Source organism: Artibeus jamaicensis, unplaced genomic scaffold (assembly GCF_021234435.1).
Source record: "Artibeus jamaicensis isolate MK-2021 breed Jamaican fruit bat unplaced genomic scaffold, CSHL_Jam_final contig_548, whole genome shotgun sequence".
Classification (NCBI taxonomy): domain Eukaryota; kingdom Metazoa; phylum Chordata; class Mammalia; order Chiroptera; family Phyllostomidae; genus Artibeus; species Artibeus jamaicensis.
In genome coordinates this window covers 19381214-19398573 of record NW_026521883.1, presented here as the reverse complement: position 1 = coordinate 19398573, position 17360 = coordinate 19381214, and the positions used below count along the sequence as shown (strand labels likewise).

Genomic DNA, 17360 nt, shown 5'->3' with positions numbered 1-17360 from the left:
TTTCAGTCATACGTTAAGCGTTCAAACAGGAAACCCTAATACTCTGTTCCTGACAGACTCTGAAGCCCTCAGATTTCTTTGAAATGTTATCTACTGTTTGATTCTTGCTGCCCTGTATTCCTGTGTATTAGAACCCAATAAAAGGCAATGGAGGAGGGGGCTCGAAGCCTTTTTCTCCTCAGAGAAACTGGCCACAGCTGGCCTTTTTCCCTGAGAAACTGGCCACTGACCACTTCTCCTCCCCAAGCAGATCACATCATGTCTTGGTCATATTCACTTTTCATCCATGGCCACTGAGGGGACTTTTGAGAGAAGTCGCCCCCACATGTATGTATACAACTAATTAAGCACCTGTAAGTCACTTATGAAGAATAAAAAGTTTAAAACAAATGATACACGTATGGGCAAATGGCATCTGTTCTGCAACGGAAATGTACTGTTAATAACAGCATGATCGTATCCTACTTTTTGTGATAGGTGTCTAAAATGTACCTCTGTCCTCAATGGAATGTCTTCAGTGTCTGCAATTTCAGAGCTGAAGGTGTATTCAGACTCATTGCTGCTGTGGGTGGAGTCTGTTCTCTTGTGTCCAGGCTTCGGCACATTCTGCAAGGCAAATAAACCGAGTATAACCAACACAACGACATTCAACCTGGCACACTTAAGACAGCATCCACCTTAACTTGGTTTCAATCTCCACGTATTCAATGCTGTTCTCATGGCCAAACCATCTGTTTCCTGTCGTCTGAAGGGTTAACTTCTGAGCTCCTCAAAGAAAAAAGGAAGATGTACCTTCAGGGCATGACAAGAACAGTGGCAAAATCAAATGCTCAAATGAAAACCACCTGTGATTCTTAGCAGAGACCTCTTTGGGTTTTTAAAATCGTGAGTGGCTAGCCACACCGGGTGGAAAATGGGACGATGCCTTAGCATGCACACATTGACTTCAGTGTTGCAGTCAAATAATCCTTAGCAAAGGTTCTTAAGGTATGTTTGATGACAGCGTGGTCATTTTACCAAGCTGTGTTTGGGCAGAGTCAAAAAGAAAAAAGAGGGGGTTCCACAAAGTACCTATAATTTCTGTCACTTTTATGCATGAAGTTGGCTCTCTGGAGTCAGCAACAAGAAGGATGAGCGATGCAGGACAGGCAAGAAAGCTGCCCTAAGAACGTGGTGGAGATCCTGGGGTTATTAATTCAGGGAGTCCAGGAGACTCTTTTATGACACGTGGTACCTGCGATACTGCGTTCAGAAAGCTTGAGGGGAACAGGAAAGTTAAGCAATTGCAGTTCCTTCCTTTCTGTAAAAGGGGCTAGTGAATGGCTTGAAAGATGAAGGAAGAAAAAGGCTGGGTTTGTGCTCCTCACTCCTCTGGTTCTCCCAGCAGAAGAGGTAGAGAGGTTCAGTGGCCTGGATCTCACAGGGTTACTGATCCTGGGAGCTTCAGAAGGCCTTAGAAAACTTCCTGATCTCTTCAATTTTCTTTACTCCTTCCCTAGCTACCATAAAAGAGTCTGAAGCCACAAAGAGTTCCTTTGCTTCTTTCCTTCCAACATCCAGGCTTATCGGGAGCAGATCCATCTGTACAACCAAAGTGAAGCCAGCGTCAGGGCAGTCAAAAGTCTCCCGGGCCAGCCCAACCTGTACTCCAGGGCATAGGGAAGACCCAAGAACACCAGAACCTCTGAAACTATTTAGCAGCTGGGTACACACACAGGAGAGAACCGCCACACATAAGTCAAAGATACTCAGGTTTACTCTCTGTTTACACACAGGCATTCTTACTTAAAGTTCCCAGCCCACGGCAATAGTTGTAGAGGATGATATTTATTTAACAAATTGGCTGTGTCATTAAGAAAAACAGGTAGGCCAATAAATACTAGAACAAAGATTTTAAATAAGCTTATTAAGGGTGAGTGAGACCCCTGTTTTCCCACATGTATGTATTTTTAAGCAACAAATACCTTAAGGTATGAATAGGAGCAATGCTATGCAAATAGATTTTCTATTTAATGTAACTTCATATACACAGCAACGACTACCAGTAAGCGTTCTGAGTCAGAAACAGGAGAGAGCTGGGTGGGAATCTGCCACTTACCCACTCCCTGTCCAATTTCTCCAGGCCTTACTTTCATCATCCAGATAAGGAGGATCTACTTCATAGTGCTTATGTGAGGATTAAGTAAGACAGCACAAGTAAGGAGTTTACCATAGGGCCTGGGATACACCAAGCACTCAATTAATGGTACCTGATGCTGCTTTTAATTGTTAGGACCCTGCAGTAATTCAAGTCCCTTAGTGACCGTCCAGTTTTTGTTCAATACGCTATTAGTTTTAAAAGGACAAATTTATGCCTTGATCATCATGTTCTCCAGGATCTGCATGTGGCACCGCCTCTTCTCCTGTCTCTTGTCTCCCATAATTCCTTTTCTTGAATCTGTTTTTACTCCCTTTGTCAAGATTAATGACCCTGTTGTTGACATGCTGAATTCCCTCCTCCTTTGGAATTAATTTATCTTCAAACACTTCACAAGCCTGGATTCGCTTGCCTCATTATCCTTTCATTGTTGGCTTAAAACAATTTGCCCTTCATTAGCCCTTCACTGCCTCAGCCCTGCAACTGAATGTTCCTGGAGAAAAATCCCAAAACATTTCTTGGTCCCAGGGAAAAATAAATCTAGACCCTAGTAATCAGTGGTACTATCTGAGGCAATCCATCAAGTTTCCCTGCTTAGGTTTCCCCACCATCTATTTGAGGAGTCTATTAACTGCAAACGCTTCATTAGCATCGTGGCAGTGAGAGCTCATTTGCAGAACAGTGTCAGTGAAAGATTAGTACCCATCTGTTAGTTGCTCACTTCTATCTAAACATTAAAATAAGATGTTGCTATTAACATTTTAATTAGCCCTAAGTTATGAAGTCATTTTTTCATTCTCGGCAAGCATTTTCTGTGAAGACGCTGATCCTGATTGCATCTGGAGCTGGGAAATGAGACGTAACGCAGAGCTGAGTAGGAAGCAAGCAACCTCTGCAGTTCCTTCTTCTGCTATTTTCCCCTTTCCCTTCCTCTGACCATTTTGTTACCAAAGAGGAATGACAATGAGTCACAGACATCCAGTGGAGAGGGTAACAGGCTGAGAAATCTGAGATCAAGCAGCTAAACTACCAGTGGATCTTGGTTACATCTTTCTTTTTCCACAGCACTGCTGGAAACAAATAAATAGCAGGCAGAGACTTGCTCAGCAGGAAGGACTAGGTCTGTTAAATTGCTGGACCACAGAAATTACTGGAGGGCCTTTTCCAGAGATGGCTGCTTCTCTGACTAAGGAGGCCCATTAACCACACAGATGTCTCTGGCATGTGCTCAGAGAGTATTATAAATAGCTTCTCTCATTTTATTTTCTGAGGTTTACAAGGCACACAGTATTAAAGCATCCAAAAAATATTACAGAAAAAAATTTGTGTATCTCTGTTTAAGCAGGTTGATCCCCACATTTATTTAATCTCAATCATTTCTTTCCCCAGCGCTACTTCTTAATGTCCCAAGTAACTAGTGGCCTCTGAAACAACCAGTGGGATACAAAGTATAGCTCTAGCCATAACTAAAGTATAGATTAACCATAAATGTTGGTGTGGTTATCTAGTAAATAGAATACAATACATGCAAAAATGGAACTCTGGGGAATGTGATGTTGAAAGACAGAGGAAAAGGACTCTAGAGAAAGTGGAGGATGTGAATGAACAAAGGTTCCCACAGGGCCAAGTGCAGCAGGGAGATCATAGGAGATAAGACTTAATGAGGGTCCTTCCCATTTGTCCATTGTATGGATAATGGTGACTTACTCTTACTTCTAATTTCTGTTTGTCACATACAAATTCAGAATATAGTAGTGAGATCTGAAATAATGGTCCAACTTAAATTTAAATTAGCCTTTTGACCTCTTTGAGACTAGACTTTCTCACTTGCAAGGTGGTAAATTTATTTCATTTCTTTTGTTATATCATCTTTTATTTTGATATTTTAAATGTCATATTTTTAAAGGATCCAGATTGAAGCAAAATTTGAAGTACTGAACCTTGTTGATATAAATTATCTGTTTTTATAAGATATTTAAGAGCATTTCTGGCCATTTGTACCATGAGGTTACCTTAAAGGCTGACACTTTTAGGAAACAAGAGAGCCATGGAACTCTTTCATTTCCTGAAAGCAGGTGAAGTACAACAGGGAGGGTATGAAGACTATTAAAAAGTACCTTGGCAGATGCGGAAGAGTCCTTGAAATGGATAATTTATTACGAATAGAGGCTGAAATTTCTTTTTGTAGGACTAGATCTTTGATATTATAATAAAAGCCAGTGGAGGAAAATACTCAATTATGTAAATATTTGCTGTATATTCAAATTTTACACTAAGTCATTCAATATATATATATAACAAAGCCCAGCTATATTAACTTCATACTATTGTATAGTCCAGTCTTTACAGTGTTTGACTTTATAAAGTATTTATAAGTAAAGTTTTATACTTTCTGAGATTTGCTTTGAAACAATCCAATCCATTGGATAGGATGGGATGAAGGGGCAGAAAAGTGTTTGCCATTTTGGAATCAGGCAACAAGTACATGGAATACTTGGGAGTTCAGTTCATATAGTTTTACTGTTCTACCTACTTTTGTATGTGCTTAAAAATTTTCATTTAAAAAAAGCAAAAGCATTTGACCCACCACCATCAGAGTCATCTCTTCCTTGAGGTCATCATATCGTTCTTCTAAGCGACTAAACTCATTCAGAAGGTTTTGATATCTCAGCCTTTCATCATTGAGATCGAGTTCCAGTTGTTTTGTTTCTTCTACTAACTTCTTCTCCATAGTCTCTGAAAAAAAGAAGAGGGAGAAGGATATCAAAGATGCCTCCACAAAATACAGCAGTACGAACACATACACTCACTTCCAGATTCTCCACAAGGGGTTCTCACTTTAGCACCACTATGATCTATGAACAGTATCTTCATAATCAATATAGGGAAGAAGGAAATATCATGACCATAAAACTGAAGTAATTATTAACAATAACAACAATCGCCTATTGAGTTCTATGTACTACAGACTTAGTACCATTACTTAACTCACTGGTCATAGCACATCCTTGATAACTTCCAATAGTCATCGTTGGGTAACAACAGTCATTGTTAGTCACTGACATTCATTGTCAGTCATTGTTCATTCATTCCAGAACTCACGACAAATGCCGAAACACGAGCATGGAAGGATGAAGCATTTTTTCTTGCGGGGCAGTGTCATAACTCTCTAGCAAGTGTGACAAGTCTTGAGCAAATGCTCAGTGCTGAAACATTTTTTTGCTCATCAACGTGCAAGGCATACAGGGTTTGATGAGTTCTGAAGCTGATGAGTACCTAGGTATGACTATACACATTTTTTATTCCAATAGTATTCTGTTTTAGGCTGTTTATAAATTCTTTTGTCCAAACCAGTGCACCCCATCAAAAAGTCAGATATTCCTCAAGTGTCCGAGGGTAGGGCGGCTTCCCAGTAGACCTGGCTATCCTATGGCACAAAGTCCACTCCCCTCAGCCTCTGGGTTCTATGGAGCAATTTTCAGCACTCTGAACTCCCCACTGTCTTATTAGGTGCCCATTTCTAACCAGGTAAGCTCCCCATGCCTGGACATCTGTGTTACTTCTCCGGCATGCTCCTGAGCAATCCCTCACCTTTCCATTTACCTGCTCCACCCTAACCCTCTCTCTTGCCAGTAGCTTACATGTGCCTAAAACAGCATGTGGAGACTGGAAATTAGCCCCTGATCGCGGATAAAGCAAAATTTTAAAATGTTCAGCTGTATGTTTTAGCTCGATGAGCCTGCTACTGACATTTATAAACATTAAGCTTCCTACCTCTGTGGCCCATTTTACCCTCATATTTTGTGGCTAAATCTTATTCTACCCTGTCTGTTTCTATTGTTCCATCATTTCTTTCTCTGTCAGCTCCAGGAGGGCAAGGGCTGCAAAAGTCTCGTCACAACTGCTTCCTTGGTGCCCATAATAATGCTTCCCTATCATAAGGCGTTAATAACTTGTAAATGAAAGATTTCTCTCTATAATGCTCTATAAATTGGCTTTTATTCCCACCAGTTTGCAGAAGGTGCCCAAGGCTACCAACAAATTTTTCCTAGGTAAATCCCTTATCATTTCTTTGTTCTTATTGTTCAGTTTCAGATAACACTGTATATTTTCCTAGAAGTGTTCTCATCATTCTGAATCTTTTCATCACATTCTGCACCTTAGCAGCCTCATCTCCATGTCTCCAGTGACTTTTCTTTTCTCCTTCTCTTAATTTTTTTCTGGCTTCTTTTTTCCCCCTTCAATTTATTCCTTACATACGGTCATCCTCTAAGGCTTACTTCCAGACTGTCTTCTCTTTCCTTTACATTATTCCCTTTAATTGGGAGGAAGGACACGGTGTCGAGAAAAGTACAGTGGGTTCCCTTAGCATCACAACTTTCAGGCATACCTTAAGGCTCATTTCTTTCTATCTTTCTTCTCGGTGTGCTTTCCGAACATCTCTATCTGGAGGCCCTAGCTGACAACCAAAATTTAACACTCTCACAACCGATCTCATTAATTTTCCTCACAAGCAGGTACTTTTATCTCTCAGTTTCCCCATTATTAATAATATATTGTTATTGCTTTGATATATCAAAATTTTAGAATATCTTATTCCTTTTTTGAATACCACATCAAAAATAACATTCTGTTGATGTTTTCCATGTTATATATCCCATCCCAATCCATTTCTTCCATTCCATTTCCACTGCCAATCACTGTAGTTTAGATCTGCATCTTCTTATCTCATGTTTATGAATATATGACATTCTTATAAATTACCATCATTCTAATCTTTCTCACAAAGAGCAAATACAATAAATGTCTACATGTAATTAGTTTTCTATTAAAAAAAATCAGTGGGCTTTTCTGTTTGTTTGGTAACAAAAAGTGGTTGATCTTGAAAAAATAGTATCCACTGATTTAGCAAAAAAGAAATAAAATACATACAAACATGTATACACATTAACATATTAGCTCAAGAATTTTTCTAAATCAACATGAATCCTTTAAGCCATAACTGATAAATCATACATGAAAAACAGTTACTTTTTAACTTTAAATTCTTTTTTAAGAATTTTTTAGTCCTATGATATTAACTAAACATGAGTTCACATTTATACATAGAGAGACCAGATTTCTAAGTTCACCAACTAATTCAACCAAAATATTTAGAGCGCTTGCTACTTAGAATATTATACATTTACTGATGACAGCCTCAACTTTTTAAAATATTTAAGTTCTAAAACAAAGTTGTACCTTATAAAACACTGGTCTGAAGTTGGCTGGCATGCATTGGTGTGAACCCACATGAGCCTTACCTGTCATCTCCTTAGCCTGTTCCACAATGAGGTGATTGAGGGCCTCCTTTTCCTGCTTCAGCAAAGTATTTTCTTCCTTAAGATCTGATACCAGCTATAAAATGAAACAATAAGCTGAGATGGCTGCAACAGACAAAGCAAGCCAGACACTAAGTATAAAAACCACACGTAGCGGTCACTCCTTACTGCCACATTTCTGTGCCTCATTTCTTTGCCTAGTTACGTCTAGTCACCTTTCTAATTTGACTCAAGCATTACCCCCTCCAGAAAGCCTTCCTGAAAATTCCCTCCAAACAGATGTCTCTTCTCTAGGCTACTACAGGACTCTGTATATGCCTCTTTATAGCCCTTATAAGTGATTTACTTATACTTCCATAGTAGACTAGAAATTTCTTGAAGACAAAGATGATTGCTGCTGTTGATTTGCTTTATACCTTAAGCATATAACAGCTGTCTGGCACCTCGTAACCATTTGCTCTTAAAGCAACGAGAATGCCTCCTCACCTCAATAGCCTAGCACAAAGCTTTGTGCACCCAGGATTCAAGCAGAGGGATTAAAAGGATTAAGAAAGATATGGAGGGCATTTTCATTCTGGAAATTCACTGAATATTTTCTAAAGCTCCCTGCTATATGTCTAATTGTGAAAGGTCGTAAAGTCCCTTTATTCCACTTTAGACATTGACCTATGATGGTGAATGTACTTAATGCCACTGGTCACTGAAAATGGTGAATATGGTAAATGTTGTGTTATGTATATTATAATCACGATTTTTTTCTTAAAAAACATTGACTTAACTTTCTAGCGTCTAGTTGGGTAAAGATTCCCAGGAAGCAAAAATCAAAACTAAAGATAACTTTGCAAAGTTCATAAGTTACTCAGTTCATCTCTGCAATAAAATGTGTACTTGTGATGAATGAAATCTGAATTCCTTTTCTAAGCATAAGTTGAAGGGACTCTAAAAGTGACAGTTAATAATAAAGAGAAACATCGGTAGTTCAGAGGAAAAAAAGAGCTTTGGAAGTAAGGATCCTGAAGAACAGGGAAGTTAGATGACCCCATGCCACAGCAAAAGTCAGTCCAGAAGGAAGGGATGGTCCAGGTTCTTCCCTCCACACTGATATGGTCTTCACATCCATCCTCAGTAGAAAGGCCCCAGTTCTCTATGTGCTTTTGAGAGAAGCTGGTCTATGTGCTTTTTCAAAATAAATGTGCTGAGCCCACACTCCCAGACCTTGGGCAGGTGTCTTTGTAAAACCTATCCAGCGGATTCTGATGCACACTCCTGGTGAAAAAAGCACAGTTCTGGTGTGCTCTCTAGTGTCCTTGATCAGGCTGATTGGAATTGTCACAGGGAACTTTTTTCATTCTCATCCATTACTACACTCCAAAAGAATCAGTGATAATGCTTCTAGCTATCCTGTGAAAAACAGAGGATAATAAAAAAAGAAAGGAGAAATCTAAATCTGCTCATGGGTACTGTTCTATCAGACTACTAAGGTATGAAGTTGACTTTGAAGAGGAAAAGAGAATATTCCTACGAAGCTTAAATACTCTATAGATTCAGATGGAAAGCTTCTGAGGACTCAGGAAATGACATAGATAGATAGATAGATAGATAGGTAGATAGATAGATAATAGATAAGAAGGAACTTAAACTCAAGATTATTACTTTGAATTCGTATCTGAATTCTGACAGAACTTACCATTTAAAAATAACATATTAATGGCACTGCTATGTCCATAATACAGAGCCTAGATCTGCTAGAGATATAGGAGAAATTATCTTATTAGGACCCTGCATGCCATGGCAGGACTGGAATTTTATCAGCTGTACTACCTTACCTGAATTGCACCTAAGCTCCTTCTGAGCTTCTCATTCTACACCTAGTTAATGTCAGAATCCAGCACAGAAACAGCATATTGGGATTCTTGCTCAGAGTTACACCCAACACAGTCAACTCTGTTTTCATTTAAAGACAGTCAATTACTTTCTTTCCAGTAAGCCTTATATTGAGATACTTTTATTTTGTGTAAACAATGCATTTCATTACTGCTTGAGAACCTTAATTTTTTCTGTCTTTAGTAAAGTTTTGAGATAAATTAATAGAAATTTGTAGTATGGAAACACTGATCAATCTATAAAGATTTTTTCTTTCTGTTTTTTGGTTCTATGTGCATAGCAGCTCTTGGCTATAATCAGTATGCAGACATTCGGATTTCTCCCTTGGACTTCTTAGCATAGTCTTAATTCAGCCTTAACTAGGGAACTTTCCATAAAGTTCCCTAGTATCAGCTATTGGGAGTTCATTGTTTGCTTTGCTTCTTAATCATGTTAACCCAAGGACAAGGAGTGCAGACTCCTTTTTAAAGAAAAAGAGTGTATAGTAGGGTTCTCATTAGAGTTCAAAGATCCTACTAAAAGACCTATAGCTACTGACTCATCATGTGGAAGAAATGCCTGGGAAACACTAGTAATAAAAGTTGTATTTTGGCTTTGACGGAAAGCAACAGAGAGCCACAAGGGCCAGGTAAAGATGACAGCACATTTTCTTTGTGAAAATGTGAACATTTAGTTCCTTCCTACCTGCTCAGTTTCTTGTTTGTATTTATCGGCACGTTCCTCAATGGATTTTTTCTCTGACCGAGTTTGTTCCAGGTCTTTCCGGAGCTTGGCAATTTCTTCCTGTAGACTGAGGACCCGTCCAGTGGCAACCTTAGCTTCCTCTTCACTTAGTTGAAGACGCTCTAGGTCACTTCGTCGTTTCTCAGTCTCAGAGTTGTATACTCCTTCCAGATTGGTCAGTTTCTCCATGAGGCATTTATAGTCTTTGTTCTTTAAACACACATAAACAGTAAGTAAGTGTACATACCATTAAATGTATTCGATGAGAAAACTGGGCTTATTCATCACATTCATGCCATATCACCATGATATTGTTATATCTAACCAAAATTCTAAATACAACATTTATAGTAACATAATCAATACTCTCTTAGTGATATAAAGAGAGAACGGACACTGCTATTTCTGTTTTACAAGAGGTGAGTTACCAAGTACTTAATTTCCTGATCCTTACTCTAGAAATAGGAAAATCTATACCTACCTGCCTTTGAAAACAAATCACTGTGCTACTAAAAGCCATGTGTTAGCCAGGTGATATGCCTAAAAATGATAAAATGGCCTCAGAATCACCAATTTCTTATCAATTTTTGTTTGCTACCTCAAAACTCCTCCTCACTCTTAAAAAACCTTCCATTATTTATCTTTTTAGGATTTTATTTATTTTTAGAGGGGGAAAGGGAGAAAGAGAGGGAGAGAAACATCATGTGTGGTTGCCTCTTGAGTAACCCCTACTAGGGACCTGGCCTGCAATCCAAGCATGTGCCCTAGACTGGGAATTGAACTGGTGGCCACCCTTTGATTCACAGGCCGGCACTCAATCCACTGACCCACACCAGCCAGGGCCAGAAAACCTTTCTGATGAATTCTGTTTCATTGTGTTTTTAGCTCTCTGTGGTATTTACGTATTACTACATTTATATCATTAGCATGACCTAAAATATTACTTAGTAACTATCTCTAAGAAATCAAACTTTTTTCTCTGTAAATAGGCTATAGATTCTTCAGAAGCATCGATATCTTCCTGATTCTTTGGCCACCTCAATGCTAAACAACTCATCTGCAAAAGGAACACTATACTTTATGCAAATGGACTGTAATGGCCAAAGAGTTTTGTGAAGTATAAAGTACATGATGGCTCTTGGTCATAAAAGTTTGGAGCGCTAATAAAACTAGCTGTGTTCTCAAAAATAATCTCTAGCCTTAGTCCTTGTAATCTTACCTATGAGCTTGTCACTGTACACTCATTACTATCATTATTATTTTACTCTCCTGCTAAGACCAAAAGGTCATGTCAGGGGAGACAAAGCTGACCATATCCCAGTGGAGTTCTTTGGGCACGCTCACTTTCAGGGCTCCTGTTTAAAACACACCTGCTCATCAACTTTGCGCTGCAGCTGCATAATCTTGTTTTCCATGCCAATGTGGAGTTTCTTATAGCGCTCTACGGAGCGGGCCTCAATCTTGAGCTTCTTCAGCTCACGCTTGGCCATCATCCGCCGAAAGCAACACTGAAGGTAAATGATGGCATGCATGGTCTTCTTGTAGCAGGTGCGAGCCAGCCAGCCCCGGACCCACTTCTGAATGATGACCGCTTTGTGCTCACGGAGTATCTACAGAGAAGCAGAAGAATAAATAATGTCAGACCCTGGACTAGATTCTATCAACCTATGGCTATAAGTCATGTATTACCTAAAGGGAAAGATACAAAAGTTGAGGTAACAATGTATTATGTAGATTGTACATATCAAAAATCTATGGAAGCATAAAATTATTTTAAAAGGCAATTTAAAAAGTTGATTTTAAAGGGCAACTTGAGAAACACAGAGTATACATGTAGAAGGTGTCTAAATAAAAGACATCAGATTATTCAAAGGAAAACAATTCTAAACAGAAAGAAAAACCCATTAGGTTTCTTATTGGTGTATGATATCTGTCAGCAACAAGAGATCCTCTATAAAGTGAGGAGAAGTTGGCACCCTGTGAATTATGTGCTATTAACACAAAAGACTTGGCCACCACCTGTACTGCGGGTACCACCTCGCTATGCATTATTTCTGCGCTTGACGACATAGGGTACAACCAGTAAGGTGGTTATAGAGGCCAACACTTGGAACGCTACAAAGTTTATTACTGATTTATTAATATTTTGCCAGAAACAACAACAAAAAGTGACACTGTTGGTTGCCCTATTTCAGGCATACCATTCTAGTGATGAGTCCCTACTGCTGTTTCAAATGTAATAGGAACCTACGTATGGGAGTCAAAGGTAGTAGAGATAAAGCTTTGAAAGGAAAGCTAAAAGTAAGATAAAGGGAAGCACACAAATCTTAATTTTGATTTTGTTATACTTGCTACAAAAAAATATACTCCCCTAAACTTATAAACAACTTACAACAAAAAGGTTGCCTTATGAGTTTCTTATCATGAAGACCTTCAGGCAGAGACTGTGCACACAATTTCCAGGAGTAATGGAGAAAAAATTCTTGAAATTAAATAAAGGTTTAACTATCAAAACTGTCTAAGGTCTATGATTTTAGCTCTCCTCAGTCTATAATTTTATGAAACTCTTGTGTGACGTAAATGATATTTAAATGTGTGCCCATAAGTACTTATTAGTAACTGTTACAAATGGACACAATGTACCTCTTATAAAACTTCTTAAATGTAAAAGTTTCTGAAACCATCTATTCCAATAGATAGCAGTTTAAATGGTTCCTATTTGTAAATTACAGACCTGAGAAAATCAATGAAAAAAATGTGCCATTCTAGGGAATACATTTAAGAAATAAGTGGTTAAACATCAAACCATCAAATGCAAAATAAACGTTGCTGTTTAGACCTTAACAGTATCTTCGCCAGATCACGACCGCCCTTTCTGGCTGCTGACCGAACACTACAGCAGTCCTCACATTCCACTGAGAGTGGCTGCCGTGCACCGCACTGCAGGGAAGTCAGGCACCTGGAGCTCTCCCAGGACATCGCTGTCCTCAGGGAGCCCCTTTTCTTATCGGGATGAAGAGTGACCAACTAGATAAGACTCAGTAATGACAAATTGAAGGCTTTCAGACTTTCGAACTCCAGAAGCACACAGTGGCAAAGTTATTAATGTCAATTTTCCTATTCTATTTCCTTCTCTCCATGTAACTTCAGACGTTGGTACATTTCTGTAATTTCAGTCAAATGGAAACAGTATATAATTAGATCTTTCATCCTCAAGCTCATTTCCATTAGTGAGTTAGAAAAATTCAACTATACCTGCTCTTCCTCAGACTCCCAAGCCCCATGAAGGGGAAGCTTGGGCTGGAAACACCAGAAACATGACCAGAGTGGGCACCAATGGGGTGATACTGGACCACAGGCACCAGCCTCTGGCCTGCCGCCCCTCCTTGCACTGTTGCGGTTGGAGCCAAGCCGGCCAGAGACTGACACTGCTCGACTAATGGCCTCAAAACCCAGTTCGGATGTTCCTGAAGAGAGCAGTGAGGAAATGTGTACCCAGTTTGGTTTATCTAAAAGGTCAACTTTAATAAGGCTTTTCCTTCCCCTAAAGCTCATGTCTGTAGAGAAAGAACACTAGATTATAAAGCTGGTGTGGCAGAAAGAAACGCCTGGAGTAACTGTTTTCAAATTTTCTTCAAAACACAGCTATGAAATATGCTCACTGAAACCTCATTAGTTTTTCATTTTTCTTCATTGTCTAAAATTACTTCAAAATAAGAAAGTAAAATGCGTATATGAATACTGCCTAGGTCACCCTCACCTACTGCCTGTTATTAGAGACCTGCCCCTCAAATCACTCTGGTGATGCTCCTTCTAACAGTGGTACCCACAGGGCTCTGAGACTCAGACTGCACAGAATTCTGGACTGTTAGGGATGGGTCATGAAGGACAGACTCCAAACCTTGCCAAAAGGAGAGAAATGTCTTTCCACTAGATCATATAATATCAGAGGTGATGATTAGGATTAATCTGGTGACCCATTATCTACAGTCATGTTGATTATTGCCAGATATAAAGACTACTTGTCAAAAACTTTCAGAGTATTATATTCCAGCCAATATAAGGGTAACCACATTAATGTTATTTATCTCCTTTTCACCACAGTAAATTTTTTCAGGGTTATTTCATTTCTTGAAACAATCTTCCACCCATGTGTCAGATATCGTACCTAGTCAAAGCTCATCTAGGACCCCCAATAGCAGATCTTAATCTCTGCAATCTGTTAGTGTTACCTGATTTGGAGGAAAGGTCCTTGCAGATATGATTAAATTAAAATCTTGCAATAAGGGATTATACTGGATTATCCTTTCAGGCCCTAAATCCATCATGAATACTCTCATAATGACAGACAAAAGAAGCGAAGTTAGGCACACAGAGATGGGAGGGGAAGATGAAGGTGGAGGTGGAGCCATGTGGCCACAAACACTGGGAACCATCAGACACTGGAGGAAGCAAGGTATGGACGCCAACCCCCCCCCCCCCAACCTCCAGAGCTTTTGGAGGGAGTGCAGCCGTTGCCGATGCCTTGATTTTGGGTTCCTGCCCTCCAGAACTGAGGGAGAATACATTTCTGTTGTTTTAAGCCACCAAGTTAATGGTAAAGTTATTATAGCAAGCACAGGAAACTAATACACTAACTTTTCAAATTGCAGAGACAAGGAGGGAAAAATGAGGTAGATTTTCTTTTTCCATTGTCTTGTTAATAAATAGATGCACTTACTTAATATTTAAAGATACACTTCACTTATTGGTTGTTTCCATATGAGATGACACTGGACCTCACATGTGCCAGCTTCTGACTTACCTCCCCCACCGAGTCCTTGCAGCTGGAGCTGAGCCGGCCAGAGACTGACAGTCCCTGGGGTGACTTTGTACAGATGCAGAATACGAATAATATTAATTGAACGGATAAACAAAGTTGAAAATAATGACTCACCCTGCGATACCTATTTCTGGCCAAGTAGCCTCGCAAATAAGACTGAAGAACAATAGTGGCAGCTCGTGTAATTCTGTACTTCCTGCAGACTACATACATGCGCCAGTACTTCTGAATGATGGTGGCTGCCTTGGTTCTGCGTAGGAACTTAGTGTAGCTGGCCAAAGAAAGAAGCGGTGCGTTTGTTAGTAATCAGAAAAGCCCAGGAATACATTTTGTAGAGACTTAAAGCACCAGTATCTCTGGCCTAACTAGTACCTCCTTTGTGTTATTCTAATAATATAAAGTATTAAATCAACATTTACATTTCTTATAGTTGTATCACAATTTGCAGTTTCTCCAAATATTTTTACATTCATTACCTTATTTGAGCCTTCCCTAACCTACAGGTAAGGATGTCCCACTTACCTGACTTTGCAGTAAAGAACGTGACACTCACAGAGGGTCATTCCTTGTCAGACAGTGAGCACGGCCCCGGGCACTGCCCCCGGCACAGCAGACCCCTACACCGTCATCCCTCGCTCACCCCTCACCAGCTCTCTCAGGTCTATCCATCGCTAAGCCCAATACTTTTCAAACTCTTTCTATTTGGGCATAAACTCTTCATTATTAATTCATTTCTACTGATATTTCTAAATTAAAATTATCTTCATATGTAATCATACTGAAGTATAATTCTAAAAAGATCTTCACAGTTGAAAACTCCTCAACTGAGTCATTATTAACCAGTGCACCTTCATGACCGTTTTAGTTAACAGATAATTTCTTCAAGCCCATATAAAAGTATAAAAAAAGATACTGAAGACATGAGCACGCAGTAATTTGTAATTTTTTTGAGGATGAATCATAAGGGTGAGTGAAAGTTTATTCTATTTAACTGTCCTTATGAGTTAATTTGTTATTCCTTGAATCTAAGAAGAGGTGAGATGTTGCCTTCTCAGGTAGGGTGACCACTCAAAACCTCCCTGGTTCGGACAATGAGTCAGATGAACTCTGCAGTCTTAGGGGCCATGAGCCAGAGTGGACGCGTGTCCAGGAGACCCACCATCGCGCCTGGTAGCCTCGCACGTATCTCTGCACGGTGACGGCTGCCTTCCGCATGCGCAGGTACTTCTTCCGCTGCAGCCACCCTCGGATTGTCTTCTGGATCCGAATGCAGGCAGCCCTCAGCTTGTCTGCCCTCAATTTTTCTAGGTAGGCCACTTGACCGGCACGGAAAAAGATCTTTGTCTTACCAAACTGGTATTTATCCTTGTCCTGTTTTTGGAAGAAATTGTACACTCAGAAGTAGAAATAATAACATGTAAATGAAACTTGAAAAGAGGAAGAAATACATCTAAAAGCAGAATCAGTGAAGAGATGAATCTATTAGCTAAAACTTGGGCTACGTGATTGACTAGTAGAGCCAGATTTTTGATCCTACGCAAGTTGAGCAAATAGAAGGGGTTTTAAGGAGAACTGCAGTTTAAGAGTTATTTTCCAGAATTATTCTACCTGGGATGATTATCTGAGGCAAAAACCTTGGTTGTGGGTTAGAGGCAGCTATTATTTGCTTGTTTGTATTTTATGTATCTCAAGGAGATGGAGATGCTGACACCCCTCTGACTGACCCGGGCTGCAAGGCCTGCATCGGGTTGTGTGTTCCACGGGGAGCTGAAGGGACGGAAACCAGTATAAAGAATAAGGCAGGAAGTAATGCACACAAAATAAAAATTAAAAAAACAAAAAACCTTAAGCATTCATATCAAGAGTTAAGTTTCTTGTTATAGCTTTGCTCTATCAACAGTATCTGAAAATAAGCAAAACCCTATAAATGTTTAAAATACTTGTACAAATTTCAAAACTCCTTTTACAAAAATAAAAAAAAATTATATTGTCCATTTACTTTTTCTCTTTATCCTCATTCGAGGACATGCTTACTGATTTTTGAGAGGGAGAAGGGAGGGAGAAAGAGAAGGAAAGAAACACTGATGTGAGAGAGAAACATCCATCAGCTGCTGTTCCTCACACCAGAGTGTGGCCAGATCGCACCCAGACCCGGGACCAAACCCACAACCTAGGCATGTGCCCTGACTGGGAATTGAATCAGTGACCCTTCGGTTTATGGGATGACGCTCCAACCAGCTGAGCAACACTGCTAGGACCATTTACTTTTGATCATAGGCAGAGTTGAGTAGTGAACACAGATATGCATGTGATATTTAGTGTATTACATTCTGATCCACCTTATCTAGAAGCATGCATGTTATTAACCATTCTCCTATAAAATGAATAGTGGAATATATTTATAATAATCACAACTGTGATCTGAAATTGTGTGAAAACAGAAAATTCCCTTTCTCTGTAAGGAGGTATCTCC

General features: G+C 39.5%; 1 protein-coding gene across 4 annotated transcripts in view; it reads right to left on the bottom strand.

Moving 5' to 3' along the window:
- Positions 1-17360, bottom strand: part of MYO5A (myosin VA) — a 174462-nt gene that overhangs the window by 43827 nt on the left and 113275 nt on the right. For all 4 annotated transcript variants that reach the window (XM_053670054.1, XM_053670055.1, XM_053670056.1 and 1 more), the window contains exons 19-25: positions 16047-16258; positions 15002-15158; positions 11436-11675; positions 10027-10275; positions 7441-7534; positions 4725-4873; positions 493-606 (exon numbers count right to left, since the gene is read on the bottom strand). In XM_053670054.1, the coding sequence (XP_053526029.1) occupies positions 493-606; positions 4725-4873; positions 7441-7534; positions 10027-10275; positions 11436-11675; positions 15002-15158; positions 16047-16258 (1215 nt within the window). The remainder of the gene's footprint in view (positions 1-492; positions 607-4724; positions 4874-7440; positions 7535-10026; positions 10276-11435; positions 11676-15001; positions 15159-16046; positions 16259-17360) is intronic.